The sequence below is a fragment of the Tauraco erythrolophus genome, chromosome 9, assembly GCF_009769465.1.
Source record: "Tauraco erythrolophus isolate bTauEry1 chromosome 9, bTauEry1.pri, whole genome shotgun sequence".
Lineage (NCBI taxonomy): Eukaryota > Metazoa > Chordata > Aves > Musophagiformes > Musophagidae > Tauraco > Tauraco erythrolophus.
In genome coordinates, this window is record NC_141473.1 from 38,255,667 (window position 1) to 38,272,872 (window position 17,206).

The following is a 17,206-nucleotide window of genomic DNA, read 5'->3' on the forward strand; positions in this document are numbered from 1 at the left end:
ATCAATGAAATCAATCACTGAGCGCTCCTCTTTCCATGGGCTTTCCTCGGCGGAGCAAAGCTGGCTCTGAAAAAAACAAGGTAAATAGGAGTTGGGAGTAATAAAAAGGTGAAACAAATAGAGGCTTGTTTCGCTCCCAGAAGCTCACGCTAAGCGATTGCCAGCAGAGAGGTCAGCTACAGCCTCAACCAATGGAAAAGCACATTTCTCTTTTTTTTTTTTCAATATAAAAACACGATTTGAGTTTCTCTTTTTGTAAGTATTTTTGTCCACAGACCCCCTTGCTGATGCCTCCCTGGCCTGAAACACTGCTCCTGGCAGGGAATATGCCCCAACGGGGCTGGGGGGTCAGCTCATTAACCCCAGCTTGCTAATAGCTGCTGCTTAAACGTGCCTTTATATTTATAGTCTACATATTACATGTTCTATACGTTAGGTATTCTATACGTTACGTATTCTATATGTTACGTATTCAACGTTACATATTCAATGTTATATATTCAATATTAGGTATTCTATAAGTTACATATTGTTATATATTCTGTTACATACGCTATATGTTACATATTCTATATACTATATAGAATATATATAGAATTTATATAATGTTTTTATATATAATTATATTATAATAGATATATATATCTATATACTGTATATAGAATTATAGAGAATATATTCTATATATTATAGAGAATATAATAGAATATAGAATGTGTTATTAAATAGAGTATACTATACATTGCATTATATAGAATAATTACAGAATGTGTACTTTGTATCATTGTGTAATTATTATGTCCTATATTATATATAAAATCTACAGAATATACACAATATATGCGTAATCTAGAATATACAAAGTATACTATATAAAATATAGTATATACAGTATATATTCTGCTACATAATATCAATTCTCTAATTATTCTGCATTCTCTCTATATAATATATGATGTATATCCCTCCGTTTGCTCACAATGGACTGGTTTCTGGCAAGAAATGGTAAAAGTGAGAGACAAAAAAAAAAAGAAAAAAAAAGAATGCCATTGTCTTCCTCGGTTTTAGCAGGCAGGGCTGAGCAGCAGAGCTGGGGCATACATGGCACCGGCACCCCCACTCACCCCACCAGCTCAGAGGGGTGGGAAACTCCTGCAGGTCAGGATGGAGACACACGGCCCAACATCCCGGCAGAGCTCGACGGTGCAACCACCGCCGGTCGGAATAACAAGAAGAAGCAAAACCATAAGCTCAATTTGCAGAAAAATCAATTTACTGCAGCAATCAGGGCGGGAGAATCGATGGGGACCAGGGCACCCAGCGCCTCGGGGATGCTGTGTCCCATCGCCCAGCCATTCCCCCCACCTTGGGACCCCCCCCCCTTGCCTTGCACTCGGAACAAACCCCTCCAAAACCCATCCAGCACCAGGTCCAACATCATCTGGGAGAGGGAGGGAAGTTTCTGCCTCCCCAGCCTGGAGAAAAGAAGAAATAAATCCACAGCACTGTTGATTTTTCACATTCAAGCACATTCCCAGCTCCAAGGCTTTTTTTTTTCTTTGTTAGGATGGCACGAAAGCGGAAAGAAGCTTTTGAGCTCCCCCGGTCCAAGTGATGCAAAGCTCCGGCCTTCGTTACTGAGATGAAAGGGGCTGGGATTTCCCAATTAAAAACTCTGCCTAATTATAGGCAGGGCTTCCAAGGGTTGCTGGTGGGGGGCAGGAGAAGGGGCTGGGGTCTGCAGCCGGGCTGAAAACAAGGAGCCCACAGGTAATTTCTTTAATAAAGTGGAATAAACAGAGATGCACCACAGCTCCGCGAAAAAAGAGGGAAGAACAGCATCAACAGCCTCTTGCAGACCGCCAAGTCAACTGGCCTACTACATCAGCGGCAAATTATCCAAGCGCTGACATACTCGGGGAGGGACAAAATATTCAGGCAGGTATTTCTGCATTTAATAAATAAATAAATAAATAAACTCAAAAACGCGTGGTTAAGTCAAAAAGAAGGAGGGATCCCTTGGGAATCAGGGCTCTCAACGTCTCAACGTTGAAGAAAAAGCCTCCCTTGCTATTTAAAAATGACATTTTTCTTTCCACCCTCCACATTAAGCTTTTAAATCTCCTCTTTGCTGAGCAGCTAAACACCCCCTCCCACCCCAACATCACCTCGACACTGAAAAGGCAGATCTGGGGAGTGGGGGGCAGCAGCAGGGATCCCCCAAACCTGGCTCCATGGCTGCCTTTCCTCCAGCCGCGTCCCCATCTAAAAAACTTGAGAAGAAACAAGAAGGATGCCCAAAATTTTAAAATATTCAGGTGTGCGGTGACTGGCATCTCTGCAAGTCCTCATCCAGGCTCCAGCTATATATATATGCACACAGGAGCCATAAACCTACACATATATCTATATATAAATCTATACATATATCTATATTTATATCACACAGCCATTTCTGTGTGTCTACATAAATATTTATGTGTATATATATATGTATAGATACTTGTGTATGTATATTTGTGTTTCTCTGCATACACACACACATATGTGTATATAAATACATAAGTATTTGTGTACGTAGGCTGCACTGGTTTAGGGAGAAAGCTAGGACAGGCTGGAAAAATCCAGCACGGCTCCATGCACCGGTCGAAATCCAGGGCTTCAGAGCTGCTCTTCCAAATCACACCCTGCCTGTGGTGAAGCACCCGCTGAAACGGATCGGTTTTTAATTTAACAACATTTTTATTGCATCCAAAAAAAACCCCAGAAGTTCCCGCGCTCTAAGGCAGTTCCAGGGCTCGCCCCTCCCTCCCCGCACCCCCGGGTTTTTGGGAAAACAGTCTTTTTCCTCTCTCCCCACCCAAGGAGAAAGCAGCGCACCCCGACCCTACAAGAATTCCCCGCGGAAAGGGCGGGAGGTGCCCCCCTGCGCCTGCCAGCGGCCCCGCAGCGTGCCCAGGGACTTGTCCTCCAGGTTCTCCAGCTCCGGGAAGCCCAGCTGGTTCAGGACCTCATAGACTCCGGCCACTGCCGCCACCTGAAAACAGAAGGAAAAAAAAAAAAAAAAAAAAAAAAAAGAGATTTAACTGCCCCCCAGCATCCTCAGGATGCTTTTGTCACCTCCCAGGTGATGAGAGATGGGGAAGGTTCCCCCAGCATCTCCCTGCATCCAGGTACCCCCAGTTTTCCTCCAGCCACGGTTTATAGGTTTCCTAAGTTGCTTTCTCGCTGCTGGGGTCAGCCGTCGCAGGGTTTGTTGGCTTTGGCACCCTTCTGCCAAAAAAAAGCTACAACGGCGCCTTGTTTTTGCTAAAACCGCAGAGGTTATGCGGCGGGAAGGGGCGCTTTTAGGGTCAAAGACTCCTTTTATCCGCAGGTTAGGTGTTATTTCCCCTCCCGCCTCCAGCAAACGGGGTGGGGGCAGATGTAAACCCACGCGTTGAAGATGCGGCACTGGGGAAAGATGCAGCGTTGAGGAAAGATGCTGCGGCACTGGAGAAAGATGCACTGAAAATGCCGCAGCACTGAAGGGGAAAGATGCAGCAGCAGCAGCACTGAATCATAGAATCATCTGGTTGGAAGGGACCCTCAAGATCATCGAGCCCAACCATTCACCCTGCACTGTCAGGGTCCCTAAACCATGTTGCTCAACACCAAATCCACACGGTTTTTAAACACCGCCAGGGATGGGGACTCCACCACCTCCCTGGGCAGCCTGTTCCAATACCTCACAACCCTCTCTGTGAAGACATTTTTCCTGATATCCAACCTAAATTTCCCCTGGCGTAATTTAAGGCCATTCCCTCTCGTCCTGTCATTCATAACATGGGAGAAGAGACCGACCCCCATCTCCCTACAACTTCCTTTCAGGGAATTGTAGAGAGCGATAAGGTCCCCTCTGAGCCTCCTCTTCTCCAGACCAAACAGTCCCAGCTCCCTCAGCCACTCCTCATAGGACAAGTTCTCTAAACCCTTCACCAGTTTTGTTGCTCTCCTCTGAACCCGCTCCAGCACCTCAATGTCCCTCCTGAAGTGAGGGGCCCAAAACTGGACACAGTACTCAAGGTGTGGCCTCACCAGTGCTGAGTATGGGGGGGACAATCACTTCCCTGCTCCTGCTGGCCACACTGCTTCTGATAAAGGGAAAAGAAGGGGAAAGATGCAGCTGCAGCAGCACTGAAGAAGAAAGATGCAGCAGCACTGAAGAAGAAAGATGCAGCAGCACTGAAGACACAGCACTGAAGAAAAGATGCTGCACTGAAGATGCAGCCTTGAGGAAAGATGCTGCTGCTGCACTGAAGATGCTGCTGCACTGAAGAAAGCTGCAGCAGCACCGAAGATGCTGCGCTGAACAAAGACGCCGCGTTGAAGATGCATTTAAACCCCCGCACCCAGCACCCAGCCAACAGCAACCACCACACATCTCCACCGAAGGACAGCCCAGCCCCAGCCGTCGCCTCTGCCCGCACTGCCGGGCAATGCAAACACCGGCATAACCGGGATGCCGCGCCAGGGTGGGCACCAGCCACCCCCCCCCTCCTCCCCGGCCTCGCCACGGCCCCTTCCAGCGAGGAGGGGCGGGAGGCGGACGGTGAGCGGAGCTGGCAGCCGCCGCTTTCATCTCCCGCCCGGCAGATCAAACACGTCAATATGAATTAGCGGCGCTGGCGGAGGCGAGCGAAGGGACGAGGTTGTTTTCCCCCCCACCAAGGCAGGCGCTGCCTGGGGAGAGAAAAAAAAACTCATCTCTGCATAAAAAAAAAAAAAAAAAAAAGCAGGAAATATGCAAGATTTGGGGTCTTTCACCAACTCCCTTCCATTTTTTCAGCTGGATCCCAATTTTCTCAGACGCGTGTAATTATTCTTTCCTTTCGCTCCCCCGATCCATTTGGCCAGGATATTATATATTTTTATACGCTGCAAAGAGACCAGAGGTGGGTTTGGATGCAAGGAGAGCCAGCCAAGCTAACCACGCCAAGCGGAGGACCCTGGGATGGGGAGGGGGTTGGATGGTGGCTTCCCATCCCCAGATGCTGCGATCGCAACCGGAAGATCAAAATAAAACCCTGGGAAATTCAAAAGAGGAGAAAAGGGCAGGTTTGGGGTGGGAGGAGCACCTCGTCCATGTGGTGGGATGCCACCTGTCTCCAGTGACCTGCCTGGATTTCCCTGAAAGCCACCAGCCAGGAGAGATGGGAGCTCGCCCAATGCAAAGGGACCAGACACAATGTCCCCAACCACCATACGAAAATCATATATATAAAAAAAAAAACCACAACAAACAAAGATGGGGGTCTGCTTCCCAGTGCCCTATAAATACTGGAACAGGTTGTCTAGAGAAGTTGTGGCTGCCCCATCCCTGGAAGCGTTCAAGGCCAGGCTGGATGAGGCTTTGAGCAATCTGGTCTACTGGAAGGGGTTGGAACTAGACAGTCTTTAAGGTCCCTTCCAACCCAAACCATTTCATGATTCTATGACGAGGTGGAGCGAGGTTTTGCTGGCAGCTTGAGTGGGTGAAGCCTCACCTCGCGCATCCAGAGGCTGAAGGGTCGCTGCCAGGAGTCCTTCTTCTCCAGGTGCAGGTAGGCGTTGAAGAGGATCAAGTAGACGTAGCGCTCCAGGTACTGCAGGCTCCGCAGCTGCAGCGTCCCCGTCTCCTTCTCATCCTTGCCCGACTTCCCCTGGAAGAAGCGAGAAACCAGCTGAGGTGGTACCCGCTTCAGAAGAGCATCCGAGGGGCAGCCCCTGTGCCCAAATCCTCATCCGTGGTCCTGCTCTCCATCCCACGTGAGAAGTCTGGGGGGTGAAGGACCCATGAGGATCTCCTGCCTGACCTCCAGCCGAGGAGGGAGGACCCCTTTGGGGACAAAAATAAGCGCATCCTTCCATCCCGCTCCCGCTGCGGCTTGGCAGCCCGGGCTCTCATTACCCTGTGGTTTCCAGCATGTAAAAACTTCTCCTTCACCATCCAGACCACCAAAAAAAGACGAGGAGTTACTGAATGCATGGGTGGGTGCATCCAGGAGCCGGGAATAGATGCCCAGGTGCAAATCGGATCTGAAACCATGAGCTCCCGGACTGCAAAGCATTTCTCCAGGGGATGGGAAAAAAAAAAAAAAAAAAAAAAAATGTCCCTTTCCAGCATCCCCTGGTTGGGTTCAACCTCCACCGCTGGAAGAGGAGAGACCACAGCAGCCACCCAGCGCCCTGCTCCGAGGGCGACGGCCATCGCACCCACTGCTACTGTATTATTATATGTATTATTTTCTATATATTATTATTATTATTATAGCTGTTATTGTAAGAGCAGATGAGCCCTGCAGCGATGCCCCTTCCAGAATTAATAAATAAGGAATAAAGATCCAGCTGGCGCGAGAGCCCCAACCCCACAGACCACCCCAAAGAGCAGGAGAATCCCTCGCTCCGGTGTCACCACCGACCTGCTCTCAGGGACAAGCCCGCTCCGCTTTTCCTAGGTCCTTGCCCGGCTGCTCGTTGCCACGGCCCGCCAAGGGCTTTGGAAAATCGGGGCTCGTTCAACCCGTTTGCACCCCGACTCGTGGTGGCACCAGGAAAGCCGCTCTGCCCATGGAAAAGGTGCCTCCTCCCTGCCTCTGTGCTGGTATTTGAGGAGTAGATCCTATTATTTATCAAGTTATTTTATTATCTTACTTATTTTTTATTATATTGTCCTATTATTTATCATGGGTTTATAATTTTTTTATAATTTTTATAAATTTTTTTATAAACTATTTATTTTTTTCGTTGTCCTATTAGTTATCATTTTATTACATCATTTTATTTAATTTTTATTTCATTCTCCTATTGTTTATCATTTTATTACATTATTCAATTTATTTTTTATTTCCCTGTCCTATTATTTATCATGTTATTACATTATTCTATTTAATTTTTATTACACTGTCCTATTATTTATGTTATTATTCTATTTAACTTTTATTTCATTGTCCTATTAACTATCATTTTATTATATCATCCTATTTAATTTTTATTTTGCTATTATCTATCATGTTATTGTATTATTCTATTTAACTTTTATCTCATTGTCCTGTTATTTACCATGGTATTATATTATCCTAACTTCTATTTCATTGTCCTATTACCTATCATTTTATTATATTATTCTATTTAGCTTTTATTTCATTGCCCTATTATTTACCATTTTCTTATCCTGCTATTTATCTTTTATCCCATTATTTACTATTTTCTTATACTCCCCCATCTTTTCCTTCCAGTTAGGGGCGGGAAGGGATAGGAACAAACCAAAACAAGTACTGCAGCATCTTTTCCTTCCCTCTTTTCACCCAAATCCCACATTTCTCTAAACACTACCCACAGCTTAATTAAAAATCCATTAGGGCAATGCCCAGACTACATAATTCCCGTAATTCTCAAGTTGCCCATCACTGGGGGAAAAAAATACATATATAAATAAAAATTAAAGCGTTTGCACATGCGTCCCTCTGGCTCAACAGAAAAATAAAATAAAATTATTGATCCCTAATAATTTCACAGTAGCTCTTGCTGCAAACGCTCAGTCCCCAGCGGCTCATCCCGCGGAGCTCAGGTTTTCTCTCCCAGTTCCAGCAAAATGCAGAGGGCCCCATAAACCAGGAGGCAAACGGCGGATGTTGCCGGGTGATTAATTGCTTTGGTCAATCGTTGGCAGCCGTTAATTGAAAATGGGGATCAATGGCAGCCGGGGGGGCGACGGGGCTGAGCCCCCGAGCTCAGCCCTTCCGAGGTCCTGTGAAATGGCTGCACAGCATAAAAAAAAACCCAAACCAACCCCAAATCTAAAAAAAATAAAATAAAAATATCCTTTTTCCCCTTCATCAGCTGCACAGAAGCTCCTGTGACATCGGATGGTGGTGGGATGACTCCTGCATGGGTACATGCATCCCTCCCAAGGATGGATCCCATCCTGAGCTTGGAGGAGCAGGAGAAGCCTTCAGGGCTGGGAGCAGAGCGGGACAGATCGGCCCTGCCCTCTGCTGGCTATGCAGCACTGGATGGCTGGGATGTGGGATGGCGCTGGACAGTCGGGATGCAGGACGGTGCTGGACAGCCGGGATGCTGGCTGGGATACGGGATGGTGCAGGATGCGGGATGGGATGAAGGACGGTGCCAGATCGGCATGATGCTGGGTGGGATATGGGATGGTGCGGGATGTTGGCTGGGATGAAGGACGATGCCGGATGGGCGGGATGCTGGGTGGGATACGGGATGGTGCGGGATGCAGGACGGTGCCAGATGCGCGGGATGCTGGGTGGGATACGGGATGATGCAGGATGTTGGCTGGGATGAAGGACGATGCCGGATGGGCGGGATACGGGATGGTGCGGGATGCAGGATGGGATGAAGGACAGTGCTGGACAGGTGGGATGTGACTCAGCACCAGACAGTTGGGATGCTGGCTGGGATACGGGATGGTGTGGGATGGGCAGGACGCTAGGTGGCATGGTGGGTGGGATGCAAGACAGCACCAGACGGATAGGACAGTGGCCGGGATGCTGGCTAGGACACAGGAAAGCACTGGTTGACCATGACCAAAAGCGCCCTGGCACCTCTCCGGTGCTGTGCCAGGAAGCTTCACCCCAAAAAAAACCCTCCAGCCTCCAGGATCAGGTACAGCAGAGCCAGGTGGCCCCACGCCGCTCACCTGCCGGTAGGTGCAGATGATGATTTCTCGGAGGTGGTAGTGCATGGGCGTCATGGTCTCACTGACGGTGTCCAGGGCCATATCCACCTCCTTCTTCATCCGGTGACCGTCGGGAAGGAGCTGGACCACCTTCATCACCACCTACAGAGTGGGCAGAAGCAGCAGGGGCTTCACCGGGTGCCTCCTCACCTCGACCCAGCCCCCCTGAACCAGCAGCCGTGGCTAAGGTAGCAAGGAGGGGGTTTGGGATGGGGGTCCTGACGCAGAGCCAGGCTCAGGGTCTCACCTCGAACTCCCCTTTGGTGTACTTGGCATCAGGCACGCTCACGATTTCCTCCTCACCCATCTCAGGGAAGCCCTGGGGCAGTTGGAGAGGGCCAGAATGTTTGGGGCTGCGTGGTCCCATCCCACTGCCTGACAGCTCAGCAGAAGTGCAGATCCCCAACCCAGTCCAACCCAACTCAACCCTCCCAGGCATCCTCCACCTCCCTTCTACCCACCGCCATCCACTCTGCAAGGCGGGGAGCCATGTCTCTTCCACCCTTAACCCTTCATCCTGGGATGGGAGCTCTCAGGAAGGGGGTGATGGCTCACCAAGGATGCACACACACTCCTCCTAGAGCTTGATGGAGGCCAACAAACGGGCGTCCGCTCCCCCACAGCCCACCCCAGTCCTCCCAGATGTTCGTTCAAACCCTCCCACTGTGCCAGACCCCTCCCCGGTACCCACATTAAAGTGCCAGAGGGTGAGGACAGCGATGACCATGGCCGTGGTGGTCCTGCCCCGGCCGCTGGCACAGTTGAACACAAAGGCTGCCCGCGAGTCCTCGGCCAGGGCGCTCTTCATCGCCTCCAGCAGCCGGTCAAAGTCCTGCCGGGAGCAAAGCCAGTGGCAGGGGTGGGTTTGTTTATGGGTGCAGCCATGAGATCTCCCCTTACCCATCAGCCTTCAGGCTAAAATCCCCGGCTTCTCGCGGCACGAGCCGGATTCAGCCCCAGGAGGGTGAAGGCACCCAAGGTCTCCAGGCAGCATCTCCCAGAGGACCCCAGCAAGCACCCTGCACCGAGCCCTGGGCACCCCACCCGTAGCCCTGGGGCTGGGTGGCACCGAGGACTCGAGCGACGTTCACCCCGTGGCAGTAGGGACGGCTCGGGAAGGAGGTGGGGTCCGCAGGGTACCTGCTCCTTGGGAGCGCAGAAGTCGGGGATGGGGATGCGGCGGTAGGTCAGGCCCTGGCAGGCGTTCTTCTGCTGGCCGAAGATCTCCTGGGTAGTCAGGCAGCTCTTGAACATCTTCATCTGCTTCTCCGCCTCCAGGTACACCTCCAGCCACTTCTGACACTTCAGCAGGTCACCCTTCAGGGTGGCCTCCAGTTTCTGCAGAGGACGGAGAAACCCTCACCCTCAGACTGGCTCCTCTTGACTTTTTTCAGGGTTTTCATTATTTTGGGTTTTTTTTTAGATGCAGGCTGATCCCTCCCTCTCAAACAGCCCACACCCAACGCAAAACCCCACACCAGGTCCCGGCCATCGCTTTCGCCCAGAACCACGGTCCCGGCCGCGCTCAATGGGAGCATCATCTCCCACTGCTCCAGGCAGCTCTTCCACGCAGCCGCTGCCCATCTCCTCTGGAAACCCAGCTGGGAACATCCACTCTCCTTTCCCCAGACAACATGGAGGGCACGAACCAAGCACAGCACTCAATACAACCACTGCCCATCATTGCCAAAATTTAGAAAACCCACCCCAAAAGCAGCAGGGTCAGGGGGTGAGGGACTATCGAAGCCTGTGGACATCGCCCACGACGGCTCCTGGGAGGTTGGGATGAAGCCTCACTGGCTAGGCAGAACCCACCATCACCCTGGGCATCTCCTCAGCAGGCAGGAGCTCACCTCCAGCTCGTGGGGCGAGGCGGTGGGCACGGGGATGAGCTCCTCCAGGTGCCCGGGCTCCCGCACCGTATAGATCTGCTCGTTCGCCTCCAAGACCGCTTCTTCCCGGAGGTTGATCCAAACGACGCGGGAGTGTTTCCTCTTGGTGTCCATCAGGTACCGCAGGACATTCCCCAGGGTCTAGGGGAAAGGGTGGGCAAGGGTGATGGGAGGGTTGGGGTGGGTGGGGGCACATCCCGGGCGAGCCCGGCCGCAAGCTCACCTTGGAGCTGGGCTGAGCCGTCCCGTAGACGGGCATCTTGGGCACCCGGCGGAAGTTGGCCACACTCATCTCCTTGGCGGTGCTCAGCACATCCGGGCAGAAGCGCTCGTCCGCCACCTGCCACGGAGCAAAGCCTGGGATTTTGGTGTCCCCCCCAGCCCGGAGTTGCAGCTTCCCCCCTACCACGGGTTTGCAGGTGGGGTTCCCAGCACAATACAACCTCCCACCACCCACGGTCCCCGCTCAGGAGAAGTCCCAAAACCCTTCTGACACCAGCAAGTCGGGACTCAAAGCATTTCAGAGGCGGGAGATGCTCTTCAGGCAGCAAGATTGTGCCAAGGCAGCAGCAAACCACCAACAGCCCTGGCCTCCACCTTCACCCACCCCAGCCAAGGAGCACCAAGAAAGTGAAGCTGCAACCAGGCCAGCGGCTTAGGCTCATGTCCTGGAGTGCTCCAGCATCCCATTACCCTGGGTCTGGGGGGCCGGATGCATCTGCCTGCACAAGGGGGTCTCTGGCCACACGCCCATCCTTGCTGAGGATGCAGGCAGGATACGGACCAGAGACCCCCAACTTGGATCTAGAGACCTCAACGCAGACCTGGAGCCCCAACATGGATCTAGAGACCTCAACACGGACCTGGAGATCCCAGCATGGACCTAGAGACCTCAATGCAGACCTGGAGATCCCAACATGGACCTAGAGACCCCAGCATGGACCTGGAGACCCCTAGAACAAGGAAACCCCTCGCTTCTCCCACCCCACTGAACCTCTTTGAGGGAGCGAGCATCCCAGCAAGGTCCCGCTCCCAAGGGACAACAAGGAGGTACCAGCCCCATCCCACCACCCAGGATAGGTACTCACCAGCACTCGTGTCCCCTTGGTGACAATATCCCCGGTGACGGTGAGCTCTGAGGAGTTCATCTCCGCCTGCAGCCGGTAGAGCTCGGGGTGCCGACACATCCACCTGCTGAAGCTGAGGGCAAAGCCCAGGGGGTACTGCCGGTGGGGGGGGACACACGCCATCACCATGGGCTCGCAGACACAACCCACCACCCCACTGAAAAACACGCTGCGTTTCCTTGGGAAAATCAAGAAGTGGAAACCCCCCCAGCTCCCTCCACTATATGGGGAAAAAAAAAAAAAAAAAAAAGAGGAAAAATAGAGCAAAGGAGGGTTTTTTGGGATTGGGAGAGTTGTTTTGGGTTTTTTTTACCTGCTCATGAAGGTAGTAGTTGAAAGCAATCAAGTAGAAATAGCGCTGGAGGCTCTGCAAAGTCCTCTGGAGGAAATACTCTTTGGTGCTGCTCCCCTGAAAGCAAAGGCAGGTGGGATTTGGGACACCCAACGCAGACAGCTCCCACAGCCCCCAGGAGGGGAAAAAAGCCCCAAACACGCTGGTTTTGGGGCTGCCTTGGAAGGCGGAGCGGCACGTAGCAAACAGGCCTGAGGGGTGGGGTTTTATCCATCAGGTTTGGGTTTTTTTGTGGGGGAAGAGGGGCAGAAATACCATTTAAGCCACTCAGAAGGTTTTTTTGGGTGTTCACACAAACTTCAGAAATAAACCGCTTCTGAACGAGAAGGGGAGGGAGGGGGGAGAAGTACAAAACCCAATCTGGAATAATTTTTTATGGTGGTTTGTTGTGTTTTTTTTCTTTAAATGAAACATTTCAAGTTTCCCATATTCGATGATCCTTAAAGAGGGAAATCTGCATTTTAGCTCCGACGTTTCCAACCGGACCCACTGTCTGGATGCTAACGGAGACTCGGACCCGAAAGGCAGGGGGTTGGTTAACGCAAGGTCCTACTCCCACGCCGGCCACCTCCGAACACAGGGCAGAAACCCACAGTCCAGCAGGAGATGGGTCCCCCGGACCAAGAAAAGCCCTTTCTCTCCCCAAAACAAAGTGGGGCTCCACCGGCTCACCTGGCAAAGCCCCCCCCTTCCACCTCAGTACCACCTGCATCCCCCTCCAGCCCTACCGAAGCCAGGCTGTTTTTTTTTTTTTTTCGATGGCCTCTCTCCCTTCCCTCCTCATCCTCATCCTCCCCAGCACATTTTCCTGGCCCCTCGCCATTGTTTAAACCTGCTCTCGCTCCACGCAGACTTCGAATAAACACTCCTGGTCACTGATTTACGGCAGTGTCCCGTGCCCCCCCTCCCACCCTCAGAGCCGTTTCGTTTCCCTGGCGTCGAGGATGACACAGAGCAGCCTTCCTCGGGTGAGGGTGAGTCCGGGGAAGGCTTTGAGGCTGTTCAGTGTTTAAATCGGAAAATTGATCTCCAAAGAGGGCGGGATTGGGGCAGCGTCTCCATCTAAGCATCCTCCATCCATCCATCCATCCATCGCCTAGTGACCAGCCCCCCACTCAGACAGGGGAGACCACGGCTTCTTCACGTGGAAAACCACCCTGATGCCTTTTCAAAACAAAGGAGATTTAAAAATAAATAAATAAATAAATAAAAATAAATCTACAGATAGGAAAGTTTGACCTTGAGTGATTATATTTGCAGGAAAACCTCTAAGCAAACGATCCCTCCCAGCTCCCGAGGCCATTTACCAGCCAGGCGGGTATGGATTTTCCGATTTTAGAGCTGATGGAACCAGAGCACGGGATGTTATTTGCCGCCGAGGTCACCTACCAGAAGTAGCGGCGAAGACCAAAACAGGCAGTTTTCCCCCAAATTCCAGCCTGCTCCATTTTATGGCTCTTAAACAATTGTAGGGGGGAAAAAAAAATAAAAAGAGAAGCTCCACAACCTTCCAGATCTCATGTCCCTGGGAAATTTCCAACTCACAGGAAGCTTTGGATTTCCAGAATTTACATTCTTCACGTCCTTGTGTGAAAACAGCTCAATAAATGACCCCGCGCAGGCGGCTTGCGGCCGAGCGACGCTCTAATTAACGGGGTACCTGGATCTGATAGTCCTCCCCAATCCCTTCCAGCTTCTTCTTGTACTCGTAGATGGCTTCCTTCATGTCGTGCATCTCCGAGCAGGAGGCGATGGCACCGTCCACCTTGCGAGGAGGAAAGCCGCTCAGCAAGCCCCAGATGGAGGGGGGGGATCAATTCGACCTCATCCCCTCCCACCCACCCCGCTGGGGCTTTCGCCGGCACCCCCTTACCTCCTCGACTATCTGCTGGCCTTTGGGGACCATCTCGATGAAGGTCTGGATGACCCGAAGCCTGTCCCTGGCTGATGTTTTAGGTGGGTGGGGGAGGCTGGTGGAGGAGAAGAGGGAGATCAAACCAGCCCCGGGGGCAAGGGCATCATCCACCCACCCCACCCAGCCCCAAGGGCTGCCCCACTTACTCAGGCTTCTGGGCAGATCCTCGGTGGTGGTGGTGGTGGTGGAAGATGAGTGTGGCCATGGCCATGGCCAGGTTGGTCCTGCCCACGCCAGTCTGGCAGCTGAAGAGCAGTGCCGGCGGGGGTCTGCCGGGGTCCCACAGCAGCAGGCTGGGGCTCTCCTAGGAGAGGGATGGTACAACAGGTGGTCATAGAATCATGGAATGATTTAGGTTGGAAGAGACCTCAAAGATCATCTAGTTCCAACCCCTCTGCCATGCACAGGGACACCTGCCACTACACCAGGTTGCTCAAAGCCTCATCCAGCCTGGCCTTGAACACTTCCAGGGATGGGGCAGCTACAACTTCTCTGGGCAACTTGTTCCAGTGGCTCACCACCCTCAGAAGGAAGAATTTCTTCCTTAGATCTCATCTAAATCTCCCCTCTTTCAGTTTAAAGCCATTGCCCCTTGTCCTGTCACTACATGCCCTTGTCAAAAGCCCCTCTCCAGCTTTTCACCCACTGTGAAGTCCCCATGTCCTTCCCAGCTGCTGTCAGATCCCAGCCTGTTCGCCCCACAGAAGACATTCCCACCACCAGCCCAAGCCACCAAGACAAAAACTCCCAGGCTAACGAAAAAAAAAAAGAGAAGCGCTGCTGCCGAAAGCCTTCACCCCAAATCCAGCTCGTTTCTCCCAAACCCGTTTAGGGATAGAGCCGCCTGCACAGAGGTGCTGGGAGGTGGCCCAAGATGGTCCCCTCCAGCCAGGGGTAGGGACGAGCAGCTGGACAACGCAGACCTCTGCAGCAGGGTCTATAGGAAGGGGAACGGGATGCAGCCACAGGCATCCTCAAGCCAAAAGCAGGAGAAGACTCTCTCGGGGAAGTCACGCTCCCCGGCATGGCAGCCTTGCTCAGGAGAAAATCCCAACCCAATGTGGCCTTGTGGACCTGGTGCTTTTGCTCGGCTCACCCTGAGGAAGCGGATGAAAGCGTCAAACTGCTCCTCCAAAGGGGCTCCTTCAGCGGGCAGGGGCAGCCGGTGGTACCTGCCAGGCACAGGGATGGCCCTCGTTAGGGGACGGGGCTTCCGTCCCCACCACGGTAGAGGACACGTGGTTTTAGAGGGTATCAAGAGGAAGAGCAGCCCAGCTCGCGAAAGCAAAGCCACCGACCACATGTGCGGAGGAGGAGGAGGAGGAAGAGGAGGAGGAGGAGGAGGAAGGGCAGCACCTGTAGGAGGGCAGGAGGAAGATGGGTCTGCGGTAGACCTCCTCCGTCACCTGGATGTCCTCCTCGCTCCGCACCTGCACGGCGTGGGGCTCGTCCCGCAAGCGCTCAAGGTCATCGTAGACGTAGTAGACGCCCTCGCTCAGCTGCGCGAAGTCATGGATCTAGCGGAGATGGGGACCACCATCGGAAACCTGCCGCCTCCCACAACCCCTCTGCTCATCCCAGAGGCGGGGGGATGACAGACCTCCCCACACCTCTCCGGTCCCACCTCACCTCTTTGCGGATGGCCAGCTCCAAGTTCTCCGTCCACGGCCCCCGTTGCAGGCACTGGAGGTTCTCATGAAGGTTCTCCTTGCCCCGAGGGGTGTAAGACACAAAGTCCCCTTCCAACCTCAGGAAGACCACGGGCTCCTCACGGACGCAGAAGAAGACGCACTCCTGCGAAGGAAGCGGGGAGAAGCTGTCCGAAAGCTCTCCCGTCTTTTTCCCACCCCGATTTCCACCTTCCCACCAACCTTGTGGCCTTCTCTCTGCAGCTTCTGCAGGACGAGCTTGAAGCCATTGAGGCTGGGCTGCCCCATGCCGAACACGGCGTAACCTCCTTTGGCTTGGCGGAAATTGGGAGCGCCGCAGCTGCTGGTAGTGTTCAAGACATCTAATTTGCCATAAACATCCCTGACCATGAAATATTTCCCCTGCAAAACACGACGAGAAGAGAGAAGACGAGGAATACGTGGATTCGAGCAAGTAGACTTGAAGGCAGCCGGGAAGAAAAGTGGCTTTTTCTTAGCGATCTTCAAAATTAGCCTCCCAAAAAAACCCAGCGGCGGCGGCGGCAACGCTCACCTGCACGAGGTAGTGTTCCAGCGCGGCCTCGGAAATGCGTCCCACCGTGTAGTTGGCCTTCAGCAGGTCATCGTGGATCTGAAACTCCTCCCTGCAGTTGTACCTGCCAAAGCCACGTGCGTAAATGGGAAAAAAAAAAAAAAAAAAAAAAAGGAAGATTAGGGGGGAAAAGAACAAAAAGGAATATTTAGAGAAGACGGCGCAGAAGAACAGAGCTCCGGAGATGGCGGCGAGTGGCATCACGAGGACTTACGTGATGACCACGGGCGCCACTTTGTTGGTGATGATGGACTTGGCTTTGCTGTTGTGGAGCCCCAAGGTCTGGAAGGAGTGGATGCTGAGGGAGCGCTGGTCCTCCATGCTGCCGTCGCCCGGCGCCCCGCTCTCCAGGGGGGATGCCGCGACCGCCTGCTGCGCCGCGCTGGCGGTCGTACCCATAATCCGTGGGCGGCTGCGCCGCGATCACAGAGAAAACAAGGAGAGAGGGAAGTTGGGGGAGAAGGAAAGTTATTTTGGGTTGGGTTTTTTTGAGGGGTTGTTTTGTTGTTTTTTTTTCAGATGCTCCCGTTTTAGGAAGGGAAAATCCTGGGCGGGCACAGGGCACCCCCTGCTCCACCGAAAGCCGGCAAGAAGAGGTCCGTTTGGGAAGAAACGCTAACCCAGCCCTTCCCTCCCGCTCCCACAAAGGGTTTTCTTCCTCCCTCTCTTCCTCCCTCCATCCGGGAGGATTTGGAGCCAGAACAGCTGAAAGTGGGGGGGAAAAAAAAAAAAAGGCAAAACGCTGGATCTGGCCCCCCCACCCAGGAAAAAATCTGCTGAGTCAGCAGATGGCACTGCAGACGGACGCAGCGGCCCCATCCTCCACTTCCCCGCTGCCCATAAACCACACCAGGGTCCCTCCCCAGGCAGAAAACACCAAAGTAAATATTACTAAATATTTAGTAATTTAGTGATTTCGGAGCTGCCCAGTGTCCCGCGTCTGGGCTGCGCACGCGT

General features: G+C 52.6%; 1 protein-coding gene across 1 annotated transcript; it reads right to left on the reverse strand.

The window, feature by feature from the left end:
- Positions 1 to 2,887: 2,887 nt before the first annotated feature.
- PALD1 (phosphatase domain containing paladin 1) lies at positions 2,888 to 16,648 on the reverse strand. Its single transcript, XM_086616702.1, has 19 exons — positions 16,464 to 16,648; positions 16,211 to 16,313; positions 15,880 to 16,059; positions 15,638 to 15,802; positions 15,365 to 15,525; positions 15,105 to 15,180; positions 14,155 to 14,312; positions 13,967 to 14,063; positions 13,754 to 13,858; positions 12,055 to 12,150; positions 11,703 to 11,837; positions 10,838 to 10,954; positions 10,576 to 10,755; positions 9,863 to 10,060; positions 9,414 to 9,554; positions 8,970 to 9,041; positions 8,684 to 8,824; positions 5,526 to 5,681; positions 2,888 to 3,037 (listed from the first exon to the last, which is right to left on the reverse strand). The coding sequence occupies exons 1-19, from the start codon at positions 16,646 to 16,648 to the stop codon at positions 2,888 to 2,890; spliced, it is 2,616 nt and encodes an 871-aa protein (XP_086472828.1).
- Positions 16,649 to 17,206: the final 558 nt, after the last annotated feature.

Bases quoted from the DNA above. Each gene is read 5' to 3' on its own strand.
- PALD1 (XM_086616702.1), bottom strand. From the start codon at position 16,648: ATGGGTACGACCGCCAGCGCGGCGCAGCAGGCGGTCGCGGCATCCCCC. The intron at 15,803-15,879 runs GTTGGTGGGAAG...CTTCCTTCGCAG, and splicing joins TGCAGAGAGAAGGCCACAAG to GAGTGCGTCTTCTTCTGCGT. The intron at 10,061-10,575 runs GTGAGCTCCTGC...CGTCCTCTGCAG, and splicing joins CCTCGCCCCACGAGCTGGAG to AAACTGGAGGCCACCCTGAA.